Source organism: Nerophis lumbriciformis, linkage group LG35 (genome assembly GCF_033978685.3).
Source record: "Nerophis lumbriciformis linkage group LG35, RoL_Nlum_v2.1, whole genome shotgun sequence".
Lineage (NCBI taxonomy): Eukaryota > Metazoa > Chordata > Actinopteri > Syngnathiformes > Syngnathidae > Nerophis > Nerophis lumbriciformis.
In genome coordinates this window covers 21052705-21071122 of record NC_084582.2, presented here as the reverse complement: position 1 = coordinate 21071122, position 18418 = coordinate 21052705, and the positions used below count along the sequence as shown (strand labels likewise).

The window sequence follows — 18418 nt, the reverse complement described above, 5'->3', positions numbered from 1 at the left end:
TCTCCATAACAGTGCCCGGAATGACGGCAAGCCTTACTTGGTGCAGATGAATGAAAATGGAGCCCACAACAAACCCAATGTCAACAACAAACAGATGAATGTAGGCACAGTCAATGGGAAGAGCGTCCATCACGTAAGAGTCAACAGAAGTCTTTACCCGGTCAAGTCCAAGAGCCGCAGAGAGCGATGGGAAGTGAAGCCGTCTGTCATGGCCGACAACACCTTTAATCCCATACGAGCAATTGTGGACGGGATGAAACTCTCGCCCAATCCCAATAAACCCATGATCGCTCTTTCTATAGGTGAGGCGCCCTACTCGTGATTGGTGGATCAGCAAATCACCGCCAAATACTGCATAAACTTCTTGTAAAACATCTTATATCCATATTAATAACTTCTCAGGGGATCCCACTGTGTTCGGAAACCTTCCGACAGACGATGCAGTGCTGCAAGCCATGAAGGACGCCATCGATTTGCAGCAGTACAATGGCTACGCTCCTTCCGTTGGTCAGTTTGACTCTCAACCAATTATTCCTATTCTAACCCTAAACCTATACCCTATACCCTATACTCCTACAATCTAACTTGTATCATAGGAATGTTCCATTTATCATTATGGTGCCTGCAAGTACTTTTTGCACTATTAAATTAGCCCAGGGCAATATGAGCTAAAAATTACCCCAAACAATCTGTTATTTTTATGATTGATTTATGTTTTTTTTTTTTTTTCAAATTTTCCCCTACTTTTTAAAGAAACCAATGCATACAAATGAAAGATAATTTAAAAACAAGTTTTTATTTTATTTGATCAAAACTAGCCTTTTGAAATGACACTGCATCTTACTTTTAGCAAAATTCTAATTGTATTATGTTGTTCTTTTTAGACAAGATATACATTTACAAAAAATTTTAAATAATGATTTTGATTGATTGATTGAAACTTTTATTAGTAGATTATACAGTACAGTACATATTCCGTACAATTGGCCACTAAATGGTAACACCCGAATACGTTTTTCAACTTGTTTAAGTCGGGGTCCACGTTAATGTAATAAGAACTAAAATTAAAAGCTTCCTCTGGGAGGAAATACCTCTGTTTTGAACAAATTACTTCTGTTAACAAAAATGTAGCATTGCACATTGCGTATGATGTGTATTTCTGGTCTTGTCATCCTCGTTTGGACAGAAGGGTGACACGGCAGTGCGGCTGGCTCAAAAGAGACGTCGGAGACGCTGTACTGAACCAAAAGTTGCTTTATTGCAAGTGAGCGTCATTATACAGGACTGCAGTTCCTGGCGGAGGTCAGGTCAGAAAAATGAGGCACTCTTAACTTGGAGAAGCCAACAAATCAGTTTTATACTCCTACCTCCTGTCTGTGTGTGTGTGTGTGCTGGGTCAGGACAGCACACCCTGACCATAAAAGGAGAGGTTGGTGTGTAAGTGTCTGGAAAGACAACAGATGCAGGTCGTATCCTAGTTACTGTCATTAAGCTTAACATGTAGTCTCTTCTCACGGATAGGGCCATCACCTTTGCATACCGAGGTCCACTTTAATTGCCTCTTCTTCCGCGAGAACTAATCCAATCCACACACAAATGTCAGTACTAAAGGGCCCAAACTGAAATACACCATTTAAACCGGTGGTTGCTTTCTCCCAGATGAATATAAACATTCACCATATGCAAAACATAATATGAGTTAATTCATTCACTTCACGTACAAATAAATAAACTCCCAATAAATCAGTATAGATACAATAATAAATAAATAGTAATAATAGATAATCAGCACAAGTGCGAACTTGAAACTTCTGTCTCACATAAAATACTTCTGTAAACAAGATGTAGTATTGTACATTGCATGCAAATAAATAATCAAGTAAAAACATGACGACTCTATAGTTTTAGTAAGTGGATAAATGCAGGCTTTTTCTTTGTATGTGCACCACACCTTGGCGGGGTGCAGAGCGAGCGTTTCAGTGATACTCTTGCATTGTGCTCCTTTCTTATCTTACATGATTCCACCACAGTAAAACTGAAGTTCATTCTCTATTTTTCTGTCAGGATACTTGAAGAGCCGACAAGCAGTCGCCAACTTTTACAGCTGTCCTGAGGCTCCTCTTGAGGCAGAGGTAACTTTTTTTTCTTTTTTCTAATTATGTGTGACAACAGGGTTCATGAATAGGTTATTTATTTATTGTCAATGAATCACAAGCCACTGAAAAGTCTGGACACATAAGCAGAATATACTCTTGCCATTTTGTGGTGCATTTACTATTTCAGAGATTTTGAAATGATAAACATGTATCATCTATTTCAGGGGTGTCAAAGTCAAGGCCCGTGGGCCAGTTCCGGCCCGTGAATGAATTATCTGTGGCCCACGGGATGATATTTGATTAGTATTAGAACCGGCCCGCAGGCCACAGCAGCCTGCTGCTGTTTTGCACGCACCAATACTCCATCAGTGTTGGCGCTCGGAATTTTTAAAAATGGGGTCACAGGGACCCCATCAAGTCATAAAAATGGGGTCCCACAGTAAATTCTTGGGGTCCCACTTTTTTGTAACGGTTTTGAAAACAAATGATGAATGTATGCGTTGTCCTGTTATATCTCACATTCTATATTGTGTTTTGGAAAAAGGTTGTCATAAACGTTACTTAATTCATAAAAGAAAAATAAAACAAAACAAAAAACATTTTTATGCATATGTATATTTATTCAGTTATAAACTTTCCTTCACTTTCTTCATGAATCTAAACTTTACCGCTGCCGATATTTTTTTCTATATTTTTATTGTAATGTTTTCAGAATGGGTTTGTTCTATTTTTGGCCATAGTCAGACAAAGAAAACAATCTGAAGTTGTCTTTTTAGTTTTTTTAGTTTTAATGGAATTATTTTAATAGTCCGGCCCGCGTGTGCACAGATTGTCTTCCATGCGGCCCCTGAGCTAAAATGAGTTTGACAATCCTGTTCTATTTGATCTCATCAGCCGTTTATTTGGTAGTGAAGCGTGCACACTACTCAGTGGCCTAGTGGTTAGAGCGTCCGCCCTGAGATCGGTAGGTTGTGAGGTCAAACCCCAGCCGAGTCATACCAAAGACTATCAAAATGGGACCCATTACCTCCCAGCATCAAGGGTTGGAATTGGGGGTTAAATCACCAAAATGATTCCCGAGCGCGGCCATCGCTGCTGCTCACTGCTCACTTCCCAGGGGGTGATCAAGGGGATGGGTCGAATGCAGAGGACAAATTTCACCACACCTAGTGTGTGTGTGACAATCATTGGTACTTTAACTTTAACTTTAACACACTATATGGCCGGCCAATCACAGAACACTGTGTTCTTGTTACTGGAGGCATATATATATTATTCATTTATTAATTCTTATTTTATTCTATTAAATAATTAGTGAATTGACATAAATAGTTATTTCATATTTTCATTTATAAATTAATTGATCATTAAATTATAAAAAAATATAATGTTTGTATATTATATGTGCATATTCCATGTCCAGACTTCGATGGCCCTGTGTATTATTGTAATATTCAATATGTACAGGCCTGTGTTGTAAACAAAAAAGTGTCCTATTAATTTAGAACTTAAGTATTTGAAGATCATTTGCATGTTGTATGTGAACGTTACCGTATGCAAATGTCCCGCCCCCTGCAGGATGTCATTCTGACCAGCGGCTGTAGTCAAGCCATTGACCTGGCGATCAGTGTCCTTTGTAACCCAGGAGACAACATTGTGGTTCCATGTCCAGGCTTCTCCTTATATAAGACTTTGGCTGTTTCCATGGGCATCGAGGTCAGACTGTACAACCTGATGGTAAGATTTCTCATTTCCTTCGTACGTTCATGATGATATTCTCATTTCCAATCAAACATGATGATATCCTCATTTCCATCATACTTCATGATGGCATTCCTCATACATTCACAATATTTTTATTACTCATGCGACCCCAAAAGGGACAAGCGGTAGAAAATGGATGGATGGATGGATGTTTCGCATACAACCATGATAATATTGTCATTTGCCTCATACATTCATAATGATATTCTAATTTCTCATTTACTTCATATGATCTTCTCATTCCCTTCACACATTTATGATAATATTCTCATTTCACTAATTATATTAATGATGAAGTTTTCATTTCTCATTTACCTCATAAAATCACGATGAAATTCTCATTTCCATCATATATTCATTATGATATTGTCCATGCATCCATCCATGCATTTCCTACTGCTTATCCCTTTTGGGATCACCGGGTGTGCTGGAGCCTATCTCAGCTACATTCGGGCGGAAGCATTTCTCTCATTTATTTAGGATTATATTTTCATTTCTCCCATACACTCATGATGGTATTCTCATTTCTCTCATACATTAATGATTATATTCCCATTTCCATCATCCATTTATGATGATATTCTAATTTCTCATTTCCCTCATGCATTCATGGTGATATTCTTTTTTCCATCATACAAACCCCATATGAGTTGGGAAATTGTGTTAGATGTAAATATAAACGGAATACAATGATTTGCAAATCATTTTCAACCCATATTCAGTTGAATATGCTACAAAGACAATATATTTGATGTTCAAACTGATAAACTTTTTTTTTTGCAAATAATCATTAACTTTAGAATTTGATGCCAGCAACACGTGACAAAGAAGTTGGGAAAGGTGGCAATAAATACTGATAAAGTTGAGGAATGCTCATCAAACCCTTATTTGGAACATCCCACAGGTGAAAAGGCAAATTGGGAACAGGTGGGTGCCATGATTGGGTATAAAAGTAGACTTCATGAAATGCTCAGTCGTTCACAAACAAGGATGGGGCGAGGGTCACCACTTTGTCAACAAATGTGTGAGCAAATTGTTGAACAGTTTAAGAAAAACCTTCCTCAACCAGCTATTGCAAGGAATTTAGGGATTTCACCATTTACGGTCCGTAATATCATCAAAGATTTCAGAGAATCTGGAGAAATCACTGCACGTAAGCAGCTAAGCCCGTGTCGATCCCTCAGGCTGTACTGCATCAACAAGCGACATCAGTGTGTAAAGGATATCACCACATGGGCTCAGGAACACTTCAGAAACCCACTGTCAGTTGGTTGTTACATCTGTAAGTGCAAGTTAAAACTCTCCTATGCAAGGCGAAAACCGTTTATCAACAACACCCAGAAACGACGTCGGCTTTGCTGGGCCTGAGCTCTGCTAAGATGGATTGACGAGTTCACATTTCAAATTTTTTTTGGAAACTGTGGACGTCGTGTCCTCCGGACCAAAGAGGAAAAGAACCATCCGGATTGTTATAGGCGCAAAGTTGAAAAGCCAGCATCTGTGATGGTATGGGGGTGTATTAGTGCCCAAGACATGGGTAACTTACACATCTGTGAAGGCGCCATTAATGCTGAAAGGTATATACAGGTTTTGGAGCAACATATGTTGCCATCCAAGCACCGTTACCATGGACGCCCCTGCTTATTTCAGCAAGACAATGCCAAGCCACGTGTTACATCAACGTGGCTTCTTAGTAAAAGAGTGCGGGTACTAGACTGGCCTGCCTGTAGTCCAAACCTGTCTCCCATTGAAAATGTGTGGCACATTATGAAGCCTAAAATACCACAACGGAGACCCCCGGACTGTTGAACAACTTAAGCTGTACATCAAGCAAGAATGGGAAATAATTCCACCTGAGAAGCTTAAAAAATGTGTCTCCTCAGTTCCCAAATGTTTACTGAGTGTTGTTAAAAGGAAAGACCATGTAACACAGTGGTGAACATGCGCTTTCCCAACTACTTTGGCACGTGTTGCAGCCATGAAATTCTAAGTTAACTATTATTTGCAAAAAAATAAATGAAGTTTATGAGTTTGAACATCAAATATCTTGTCTTTGTAGTGCATTCAATTGAATATGGGTTGAAAATGATTTGCAAATCATTGTATTCCATTTATATTTACATCTAACGCAATTTCACAACTCATATGGAAACGGGGTTTGTACATGAATGATTATATTCTCAGTTCTCTCATACATTCACGTCCGGAAAAGACTGCTGACGTACTATCTTTCTATCTGTGTGCTTCTAATTGTTTTACACGCGCACACACATACACGCATGCACGCACACACATACACGCACACACACACACACACACACACACACACACACACACACACACACACACACACACACACACACACACACACACACACACACACACACACAATGGCAATGCTTTTGCTGCTACTGAAAGATGCCGCAGATCGTGCGCTGGGGAGGGAGCCATGTAGACAACCACCATGTAGACCTATTTGCCCCTAGTGACAAATATTTATTTGAACGCTGCAGTCCCCCCTTTCTTAAACTTATGTTTTGACATTATGTATTTCCCCCGTGGGATAATACGAATTTCTCTTCTGTAATCTGTTTGTGTTTGCTCCGAGTGTTTGATGTTTGGCTTTTCTGACGGAATTGTGCCCTTATATGGGGAATTAAGGATGTATACCAATGCAAATTACGGAATTAAGGGCGTTTACAGATGCATATTGGGGAAATAAGGGCGTGTTTTTATGAAAACTATGATAGACACGCACACGTTAACCATTTGGCATTCAGCAACTTAAGAACAGCAGGTGGAAACAATTTGGCCGTTTAAGAACATGTCATGAATTTGAATGGACTCCTCTTAGGAAATCACTAAGGGAGAAAGATAAGAAGAAAAGTTAGGAACTTATTGCTGAATGGGGCCCATTGGTCTCAGCAAAACTTGGCTAAAACTAGATGAATTGTCCCCGCTTAACGAGGCATCTCCTCCTATCTATACGAGTGCACATATTGCCCGTCCCCTTAAAAGGTTTGGAGGAGTCGGACTAGTATCCCATGAAAACCATAACTTTACCTAACGTAAGTAATAAATGTAAATTATTTGAGGTGCTTACTATGAGGTCTGTCACACTGCTACCTCTCCATTTGGCTGTGTGTTTGATGTTTGGCTTTTCTGACGGAATTGTGCCCTTATATGGGGAATTAAGGATGTATACCAATGCAAATTACGGAATTAAGGGTGTTTACAGATGCATATTGGGGAAATAAGGGCGTGTTTTTATGAAAACTATGATAGACACGCACACGTTAACCATTTGGCATTCAGCAACTTAAGAACAGCAGGTGGAAACAATTTGGCCGTTTAAGAACATGTCATGAATTTGAATGGACTCCTCTTAGGAAATCACTTAGGGAGAAAGATAAGAAGAAAAGTTAGGAACTTATTGCTGAATGGGGCCCATTGGTCTCAGCAAAACTTGGCTAAAACTAGATGAATTGTCCCCGCTTAACGAGGCATCTCCTCCTATCTATACGAGTGCACATATTGCCCGTCCCCTTAAAAGGTTTGGAGGAGTCGGACTAGTATCCCATGAAAACCATAACTTTACCTAACGTAAGTAATAAATGTAAATTATTTGAGGTGCTTACTATGAGGTCTGTCAAACTGCTACCTCTCCATTTGGCTGTTATGTATTGCCCCCCTGGGCCCTGTTTAGACTTTATCAGTGAATTTACAGAGTTTGTTGCTAATTTAGTGACGGACGCAGATAATGTAATTATAATGAGGGATTTTGATATCCATATGAATACCCCGTCAGACCCTCCGTGCGTGGAACTCCAGACTATAATTGATAGCTGTGCTCTTACACAAATAATAAATGAACCCACACATTGCAACGATAATACAATAGATATAGTCCGGGGTGTCACCACTATCGATAACCTCACTAACAACGTTAACAATGCCCTGCACAACGCCATTAATAGTATAGCACCTTCCAAGGTTTCTCGTTGTTCCCACTGGTATTAGTTTTTTCTTGCTGTGATGTCATGATGTCATTGTGACTTGTGCAGCCCTTTGAGACATTTGTGATTAAGGGCTATATAAGTAAACTTTGATTGATTGGTTGATTGATTGATTGATATTTTCATTTTCTTCATACATTCATGTAGGTATTATTATATCCATCATATTTTTATGATCATATTTTCACTTCAATCATACAATCATGATGACATTCTTATTTCCATTATATATTTATTGATATTCTCATTTCCCTTCTACATTAATGAGGATATGATCATTTCCATCATACATTTACGATGCCATTCTTGATTCCCTCATCCATTCATTATCATATTGTCAATTCTCAATTACCTCATACATTCATGCTATTTTCATTTCCGTCATCTATTCATGATGATATGATCATAATATTCTCATTTCCGTCATACATTCATAATGGTAATTTCATTCATGATTATTTCCATCATACAGTCATGATTATATTCTCAACTCTCTCATACATTCATAATGATATTCTCATTTCTTATTTCCCTCTTACATTCATGTTGATATTCTCATTTTCCTCATGTATCCATGAGTGTACCTCATTTTTCATTTTCCTCATATATTCATGATGACATTCTCATTTCTTATTTCATCATACATTCATAACGGTATTCTTATTCATAATTATTTTCATCATACGTTCATGATAATATTCTCAATTCTCTCATACATTCATAATGATATTCTCATTTCTTATTTCCCTCTTACATTCATGTTGATATTCATATTTTCCTCATGTATCCATGAGTGTACCTCATTTCTCATTTTCCTCATATATTCATGATGATATTATTTTTTCTTATTTCCATCATACATTCATAATGGTATTCTTATTCATGATTATTTTCATTATACTTTCATGGTTATATTCTCATTTCCCTTATACATTCATGGTTATATTCTCATTCCCCTTATACATTCATGATGGTATTCTCATTTCTCATTTTCTTCATACATTCATGATGACATTCTCATTTCTCCTCATATGGCAGAATAATATTCTAATTTCCCTCTTACATTTATGATGCCATTTTAATTTCTCATTTCTGTCATACATTGATGATAATATTCTAATGTTCTCCTTCAATTTGTGTGTTTGCACACGTCAAAGTTTAAAATCTACTTTGACTTCATAGAAAAGCACTGAAAGCTTGAAAGGTGTTGTGGTACGTGCGCCAGGATTCTGCAGAGTCAGCAGTTCCTGTTGTTTACAAACCTGCTTAAAAGAATAACTGTGTACTTGACAAGCTTAGTTATCTCTATGTGCTACAAGTAGTCCATCCCACGAGTTGTTCAGATATTCCTTGTTCTTCCATAATCAGCCCGAGAAGTCATGGCAGGTGGACCTGCAACACTTGGAGAGCCTGATGGATGACAAGACATCCTGTCTGATTGTCACCAACCCATCAAACCCATGCGGTTCTGTGTTCACCAAGGACCACCTACAGAAGATCCTCACAGGTCAGCAGCACTCGTCAAAAATTCCCAGAATCCTCTAAATATTTACTTAATTAAAAGTTGATGGGTCTTCCTTCACAGTGGCCTCCAGAAACCATGTGCCTATCCTGGCAGATGAAATCTACAGCAACATGGTGAGTGCAGGTGTAGAGTTTTCAAAGTGTCTCGTCAGGTTGGCTGGCATCCACAGGCCCTATTTCACCACAGCGAGGCACATTTTTCACCACTGTGTTTGGTTTGGTGGTATTTGGGCGGAGGTTAGACCACCACACATCAGCACATAATCATGTTTTTACCATTTAGCTCAACATTGAGACATTCTTGAGAACCGATCGAAAGCGAGCGTGTCAGCTGACTGCTGCATCAAACTTACGTGACAGTGATTGCCTTGTTTACAGCAATCTAATGTTCATATGTGACACAATCACAAAGTAAAAGCGCAGCGAAATGATAAAAGATACATCCAAATAGAAATAAGTGTATTTCAACAAACTGTATGCCTCTGTTTAAGAAGCAATTCCATCCATTGTCAAACGCAGAAGTGCAGCGTCAACATGTTAGTCTCTTATTGTCTTTATGTAACCCACCATGCACACTCACTGCCCTGACGTGCACTGGGAGGCAGAGATGTTTGCGGCTGAGACCCCTCGGATTGGTGGAACATTGACATTATATATATATTTCACTTTACACTTGGCGACAGATTTTGCGCTCACATTTAGATAAACATTTCATCGATTCTGTTCATAACTTTTATGGACAGAATTCCTAGGTGCAGTCGGGATGTTGCGAGGATCCGGTTTGGTGGCTGCAGGATTAGGTCTCTGCCTTTTGCAGATGATGTGGTCCTGATGGCTTCATCTGGCCAGGATTTCAGCTCTCACTGGATTGGTTCGCAGCCGAGTGTGAAGCGACTGGGATGAGAATCAGCACCTCCAAGTACAAGTCCATGGTTCTCGCCCGGAAAAGGGTGGAGTGCCATCTCCGGGTTGGGGAAGAGATATTTCCCCATGTGGAGGAGTTCAAATACCTCGGAGTCTTGTTCACGAGTGAGGGAAGAGTGGATCGTGAGATCGACAGGCGGATCGGTGCGGCGTCTTCAGTAATGCGGACGTTGTATCGATCCGTTGTGGTGAAGAAGTAGCTGAGCCGGAAGGCAAAGCTCTGAATTTACCGGTCGATCTACGTTCCCATTCTCACCAATGGTCATGAGCTTTGGGTTACGACCGAAAGGACAAGATCACAGGTACAAGCGGCTGAAATGAGTTTCCTCCGCCGGGTGGCGGGGCTCTCCCTTAGAGATAGGGTGAAAAGCTCGGTCTTCCGGGCGGAGCTCAAAGTAAAGCCGCTGCTCCTCCACATTGAGAGGAGCCAGATGAGGTAGTTCGGGCATCTGGTCAGGATGCCACCCGAACGCCTCCCCAGGGAGGTGTTTCGGGCACGTCCGACCAGTAGGAGGCCACGAGGAAGACCCAGGACACATTGGGAAGACTATGTCTCCCGGCTGGCCTGTGAACGTCTTGGGATACCCCGGGAGGAGCTGGACGAAGTGGCTGGGGAGAGGGAAGTCTGGGCTTCTCTGCTGAGGCTGCTGCCCCCTGCGACCTGACCTTGAATAAGCGGAAGAAGATGGATGAATCATTTCATTCAAACTTCAATGTGATAAAAATTAGCTAAATGTGAGAAAAGTGAGTTAAATCTGAAATATATATCTGATAGAAAGGTGTGACTGATCTTTTCCATTCCGCAACACACAGTGTTAGTACTGTTTAAGTTGACAATTCGTGTATCTGGTTCCTAATGCAAAGATTAAATTAGGCATTGTTCGTTAGCCTATATAACTAACAATTTCAATTGTTAATGATTCACAACTGATTCAGCCCCAGGGCTAATTTTTGCCATTCAGCTTCTGTTAGATTACCTTAATGACTTCATGAATGACTATTGCTACGTCACATGGGTGTTGAAAGCATTCGCAAATGCAGCAAACACTGCTTGGATATCAAGGAAGGGAGAAGTCACCGTCAAAACTAATGAATTTGGGAAAACTCGACACTGTCAACATTTGTACTCCTAAAAGCGAAGTACAGAATACTTATTGAAGTGTACTGACAGATGCAGCATTTGTCTACACGGCGGGGACGGCGTGGCGAAGTTGGCAGAGTGGCCGTGCCAGCAATCTGACTAACTAATGGTTTAATCCTCACTTTCTACCATCCTAGTCACGTCCGCTGTGTCCTTGAGCAAGACACTTCACCCTTGCTCCTGATGGGTCCTGGTTAGCGCCTTGCATGGCAGCTCCCGCCATCAGTGTGTGAATGTGTGTGCGAATGGGTGAATGTGAAAATAGTTTCAAAGCGCTTTGAGTTCCTTAAAAAAAAAGGTAGAAAAGCGCTATACAAGTATAACCATTTATCATTTTACCATTACTGGTGCTACATAGGTTGTATCTGCATGCTCTTGGGCAGAGTTTCTTAACCTTGTGCGCCCCGAGATCGGTAGGTCGTGAGCAGTGTTGGGTTAGTTACTGAAAACCAGTCACTAGTTACAGTTATTAGTTACTTTATTTCAAAAGTAACACAGTTACTAACTCAGTTACTTACACCAAAAAGTAATGCGTTACTGTGAAAAGTAACTATTTAGCTACTTCTTTTTTTTTTCTTCTTTTTTTTAAGGCTCCCATTTATGCCCTTTTAGCCTTCATTTCAGTACTTTTATTGCACTGGAGAATAATACAATGTGTTGATCAACTTGACATGCATTTGCATCACTGAACTCTGCTAAGCAATGTGGTCTACATACAACACACAAAGACAAAGATATGTTTCAAAGGGCCAATTTATTTCAGTCCAGAACAAATTGACAAAACTATTTTAAATAGCTGCAACATAATGGCACTTTAACTTTAACTTTAAGTAGATAGGATCTTTGATCCAAGACACAACTTAAATTTAACTAAAATGTTATTTTCTTTGTGCTCGACAAAAGAAGAGTATTGAGAATGTCTCCATGTTAAGAAACTCGACTTCTGGCTTCACCATGATGTCTTGTTAGTTGTTATGAGAGTAGCGTATGTGTGTGTGTGTGTGTGTGTGTGTGTGTGTGTGTGTGTGTGTGTGTGTGTGTGTGTGTGTGTGTGTGTGTGTGTGTGTGTGTGTGTGTGGGCAGCATGTGAGGTGAGTGAGGTGAGTGACGTCAGTGAGAGAGGTGAGGGAACGGCGACAGTGAGTGCGTGCAGGTGCTCTAGCTTGGTGGATGGCTGCGTCCAATAAAGTCACAAAGTTGCAACAAACCGCCGGCCTCGTCATTCACCCTCAGCTGTAAAGATCCACGGGTAAAGTGAAGGTTGTTAGCCCCGAAGTACATAGGCCCTGGAGGTACGTCTCCCCTGCGCCCCTCAACTACGGTCTGGGAGAACCCCCCGCCCCCACCCACACAACACGCCTCTTTTTTTCCTTGTGACACAGAAGAACGACACCACAGCGCTGCAATAAAACACACTCAGATCTTCTGTTTCTAGCCGATACTACATAAAAAATAACGTAAAATAATGCAGTAACGCATCATGTAGTAACGGTAACTGAGTTACTGAATATAAAAAATAACGCGTTAGATTACTAGTTACCGCCGAAACTAACGGCGTTACAGTACTTTGTAACGCGTTAGTCCCAACACTGAGTTCAAACCCCGGCTGAGTCATACCAAAGACTATAAAAATGGAACCCAGTACCTCCCTGCTTGGCACTCATCAAGGGTTGGAATTGGGGATTAAATCACCAAAATGATTCCCGAGCGCGGCCACTGCTGCTGCTCACTACTCCCCTCATCTTACAGGGGGTGGAACAAGGGGATGGGTCAAATGCAGAGAGTAATTTCACCACACCTAGTGTGTGTGTGACTATCAGTGGTACTTTAACTTTAACCTCTCTTGACCTCTGGGCCCAACTTTTCTACTCTTGATTTTAATTGTATTCAATAATTATTTCTAACCTACTCACAGTATAACAGGATAAACCTTGTCAAATGATATGAAACCATGTGTTAATCATTATTATTATTATTATTATTAAGGATTAGCTCAGGCTGATTACAAAAATAAATAATAATCATTCTAACTCAATCAATAACAAATATAAACAAATAGACATGTTTCTTAAATAAACTGTCAATAAAATGTAAGTGTAAAAGAAAATATAGATTCACCACTTTAGTCATACTTTTTTGCGCTTAAGAAACGTCTCAGTGACTTTAGCTCCAGACTTCTTCTGTTTGATATTGTAATTACTGCCACAGGTGGTGAAAAAGTGTATTACCACTGAGTACTGCTGCAGCCCATACGGACCACAGCTGAGAAACATATTTTTGGCGTTCCTATGGTTAAGAAACCCTGCTAGAAACACTTTTGCAATGATGCTAGCTTCCATTCCTAAACGCAGCGGACATGTTGGATCTTGACACACACCTTCACCGGTTTTGTGTCGCTTCCATTGCACAAATCTCTTGCTTGCGTTGCTTTTTTGTTGTAACGTACGGGAGGAATTTGTAGAAGTGGAAATGTCGGGGTTGTCGGGTGCATTTGCAAAAGCCACACTGCCAACCTCTAATCACTGCACAGCAGCTGAATGACTATGCACTTTTCAGCCTGCATGTGTTTGCACTCAACACAACGCTGCATGCAACTGGGGGCCGGGGCGACCGCAAAGCCTTTTTTATGACCTCGCCGTGTCTCACACCAGAAATGTCATACTCTATGTACTGTTACATTCAGTCTTAATGATAATGTCTGATGAAAATGCAGTAGTTCTCACAGATATAAACATACGTGAACTCATTTTATTTCAACGAGAAAAGTCACCAAAAGTGTTGTTAAATCTCATTTAGAAGGCCAGCAGGAGTGTTGAATTATTGTCCATCTGGCCAATCAGACATGGGGCAGTTCCCTGCGCCTGTGCATGTCTCGGATCCTGCACAGCTTTAACGACAACCAGCTGTTTTGCTTTGTTGTCCAAACCACAAGAACTTTTGCCTGTTTTTGATTTGTCACATCTTTTAACTTTCGCATTTTTTAATTTGATCTCAATAAGTTAATTCCCTAACTACTAGATTTTTATATAAAAAATATATCAACAGAGCTTTAAAAGTGCATCAAAAGGACATCGATGTTGTTGTTTTTTGTTTTTTTTACCCACTGTTTGTATTTTGCTAAGAATGATGACAAAAAGATGAGTATTGTTAGCATCGTGTTAGTGAAGACTTTAAACTTGGGGGCCCGCAGTGAGCTAAACATTTTTGGATTAAGGCCAAAAGCCGACTACATGCAAAGTAATATATATATATATATATATATATATATATATATATATATATATATATATATATATATATATATATATATATATATATATATATATATATATGTATGTATATATATATATATATATATATATATATATATATATATATATATATATATATATATATATATATATATATATATATATATATATATATATATATATATATATGTATATGTATATGTATATATATATATATATGTATACATATATGTATGTATGTATGTATGTATAGTATGTATATATATATATATATATATATATATATATATATATATATATATATATATATATATATATATATATATATATATATATAGTGTGTATATACAGTACAGGCCAAAAGTTTGGACACACATTCTCATTTCAATACATATATATACATACATATATGTATATATACATATATATGTATATATATATATATATATATATATATATATATATATATATATATATATATATGGATATTAAGAGTATTTGAAAGTTTGACTTCTACCTTGTTAATTAATTCCCTGACAACCTCCTTGAAGTTTTGTAATCAATCGGAAACATCAAGCAGCTAAATGTGCCAACATGGATAAGTGTGGAGAGTGTTTTGCATTTTTCCCATCATGCTTTGTAATGGATTTAAATGGGTGTGATTTTGAATTTTTTTTATGGTGCATGGACAATTTTTCTATAATTTGTTATACTACTTATTTGTGGTATCATTGTCAAATTTGAAATGAGATTAGGTCAGAGCCAAGCTATAAACCACATTGTATGAACCACACTTCCAAACTAGTCATTTTGAGGACACATTAGTGAACCTAAAACACATTATTCTACTTCCACTGTGTTTAAACTCCTATTTGTTTGCATCAGTACTTGAACACAATCGGACTGTCAGGGTTTAAATACATCATCTTGTTTATGTTCAAATGATCCCAAAGCCACGGACTCAAGAGATGCTCCAAAAACAATATTTGTTCATAATGGGCAAATGCTGATGTATGCCTTTCAATGCTGATCACAAATTAGCAACTAGCAACTGACTGTGTTCATACACAGTGTGGAGCCTTTCCCCTAAGTTAATAATCATCACCTCCATTGTGGTAAATATTCTAAAAGTACTATGATCACTGGAGGAGGTTTCAAACCCAGTAAAAGGCAGACAAGAAGTTAATTGCTAAGCCACCAAGCTGGCATGAAGTAACAGAAGAAATAAGTGTCGCAAAGTTTAAGAAGTGTTGATGGAAGCGTGTTACTAACAGATATTAACAGTTATTAAGAATTATAGATAGCAATATAACTGTTTCTGTGTAGAGGCCAGACGTAAGGGGAGGGCGGATCCATCTATTTATCAGAAGTGTTGATACCAAGGGAAGTATCAGTAAATGATTGATGCTAGAGTGATTAGATTTATATTTTTAGGCTATTTTTTGACATTTTATCAATAAAAAGCCAGAATGCTAAGGCATTAATGGAAGTCCACCTGGGATAAAACATTTCCACAGTATGCCTTATTTTTAAATCCTACTTGATTTTGTTTTCATGCACTGCAACAAATTATTAACTCGACAATATTTGACTTTGTGTTTTCTTCTCAGGTTTTTCCAGGTTGCGACTGCCCTTCCCTGCCGTCCCTCAGTAGCGATGTTCCCATTATTTCGTGCGGAGGCTTGGCTAAACGCTGGCTCGTCCCCGGTTGGAGGTTGGGATGGATCCTCATCAATGACAGGAACAACATCTTTGGCTCTGAGGTCGGTGAAATTCTAACACCAAGCAGGTGACCGATGACATTATCCATCTTAATAACGGAGCATCTTCTGCAGATTCGACAAGGCCTGGTCAAACTGAGCCAACGTATTCTTGGAGCTTGCACCATCGTCCAGGGTGCCCTGGAGGGAATCCTCAACAACACACCTGAAAGCTTCTACCATGATACTGTTCGATTCCTCAAGGTGCGCTGACATTCCCATCACACCTAGTAGAATTACATTTTTAAGACTAATTCAAGTCAAAAATTGAGCTAACTTTTTGAATGACATTCAGGCTTTACTTAAATCAATAATGGAGCAGCATCTCCTCATCCGGAAACAACAACAAAAATGTGTCCTGTGAAAAACCGTCCGACTTTCTAATTTCTAACGGTAGGTCGTGAGTTCAAACCCCGGGAAATTCATATTTGAAGGGGACCTATTATGTCAAACCAACTTTTTTTACCATTCGGTACATGTTGTTGTGTATTTGTGATCTGCATATGTCCAAAACATTTGACATCAAACCATGAAGCCATCCCGAAGATATTTATGAAACGATCTTACCTCCCTTCATACTTCCTTTAAACGAGCAGTTTAGAGTTGGCCCAATTTGTGACTGTGGAGGACCTCTTCCCTCCGGGTTCCATGGACCACCAAGGAGAGACATGACTGGAGCAGTTTTGTCACTTTGTTTATTATTTTCAATAAACCTCAGTGCAGGTCGGGTCGCTTTTCAGCTCTTCCTCTTCCAACTGCTCGCTCTTCCGGTCGCTTTTCAGCCGCCCCCGGCGTCGTCTGTGTCTCACTCTTTGTCGCGTTCGCTCGTCATGCACCACTGGCTCTGCAGCTCTTTCCGCCTCTCCTGCTGCCCTTTTACACATTGCGAGGTGATTACATAACTGCGCCCAGGTGGGCGATCTACGCACCTGACGCCCATCTCTGAGCCGGCCCCGGCACGTCCCCGCCTCACTGCAGGTCCGCCGGCCACCCCTCCTCACAGACCTCTCGGAGCCGGCCCAGCGCTCCCCGCCTCGCTGCGGGTCCGCCGGCCCCACCTCCTCACAGACCTCCACCGCCAGACGCAAGCCGGGACTCTGTCCCTCAACCTTTGAGGGAGCGGGAAAGGAAGTCGGCCACGGCCACCTGTGTCCCCGGTCTTTTCTTCCATTTTCACCTTTGTTCTTCTTTGACTTTAGCTTCTTTGTCTTTGAATTGTTCTTTGATTTGTTATTTGACTTGTTCTTCTTTTTCTTTGACTTCTTCGACTTTTTCTTTGACTTCTCCCTTGACTTTTTGTTCTTCTTCTTCTTGTTCTTTTTCTTGTTCTTCTTCTTGTTCTTCTTGTCCTTCTTCTTGTCCTTCTCCTTCTTCTTGTTCTTTTGTTCCATCTTCTTCTTCTTCTCTTTCTTCTTCTTCTTCTATTTTGTCTTCTTCTTCTTCTCTTTCTTCTTCTTGTTCTTCGTCGAAATCTTCAACAAAATCTTCAACAAAATCTTTTTCAACTCCTATTTCTTCTTTTCCAATGGGGGGCCATTTGCAGCCCCCCCCCGCCTGGTCCGCCAACACCTGCAGACTGTTGGCGGGAGTCCTCGAGCCGTTGGCGGCTGCTTGTTGCCAGCTCGGCGAGCACGCCTACGAGAGCCCACAGGGGGTCGTCTTCCCCCCGCCCCCGGTGGTCCAGCCATGTTGGGCGCCAATTGTGGAGAACTTCTTCCCTCCGGGTTCCATGGACCACCAAGAAGAGACATGACTGGAGCAGTTTTGTCACTTTGTTTATTATTTTCAGTAAACCTCAGTGCAGGTCGGGTCGCTTTTCAGCTCTTCCTCTTCCAACTGCTCGCTCTTCCGGTCGCTTTTCAGCCGCCCCTGGCGTCGTCTGTGTCTCACTCTTTGTCGCGTTCGCTCGTCGTGCACCACTGGCTCTCCAGCTCCTTCCGCC

The 18418-nt window shown here is 40.1% G+C and overlaps 1 protein-coding gene across 5 annotated transcripts in view; it reads left to right on the top strand.

The window, feature by feature from the left end:
- The window catches only part of tat (tyrosine aminotransferase), a 65177-nt gene that overhangs the window by 32558 nt on the left and 14201 nt on the right, over positions 1 to 18418 (top strand). For all 5 annotated transcript variants that reach the window (XM_061927883.2, XM_061927887.2, XM_061927884.1 and 2 more), the window contains 8 exons: positions 13 to 302; positions 403 to 507; positions 2065 to 2132; positions 3675 to 3833; positions 9245 to 9383; positions 9462 to 9514; positions 16327 to 16479; positions 16552 to 16680. In XM_061927883.2, the coding sequence (XP_061783867.1) occupies positions 13 to 302; positions 403 to 507; positions 2065 to 2132; positions 3675 to 3833; positions 9245 to 9383; positions 9462 to 9514; positions 16327 to 16479; positions 16552 to 16680 (1096 nt within the window). The remainder of the gene's footprint in view (positions 1 to 12; positions 303 to 402; positions 508 to 2064; positions 2133 to 3674; positions 3834 to 9244; positions 9384 to 9461; positions 9515 to 16326; positions 16480 to 16551; positions 16681 to 18418) is intronic.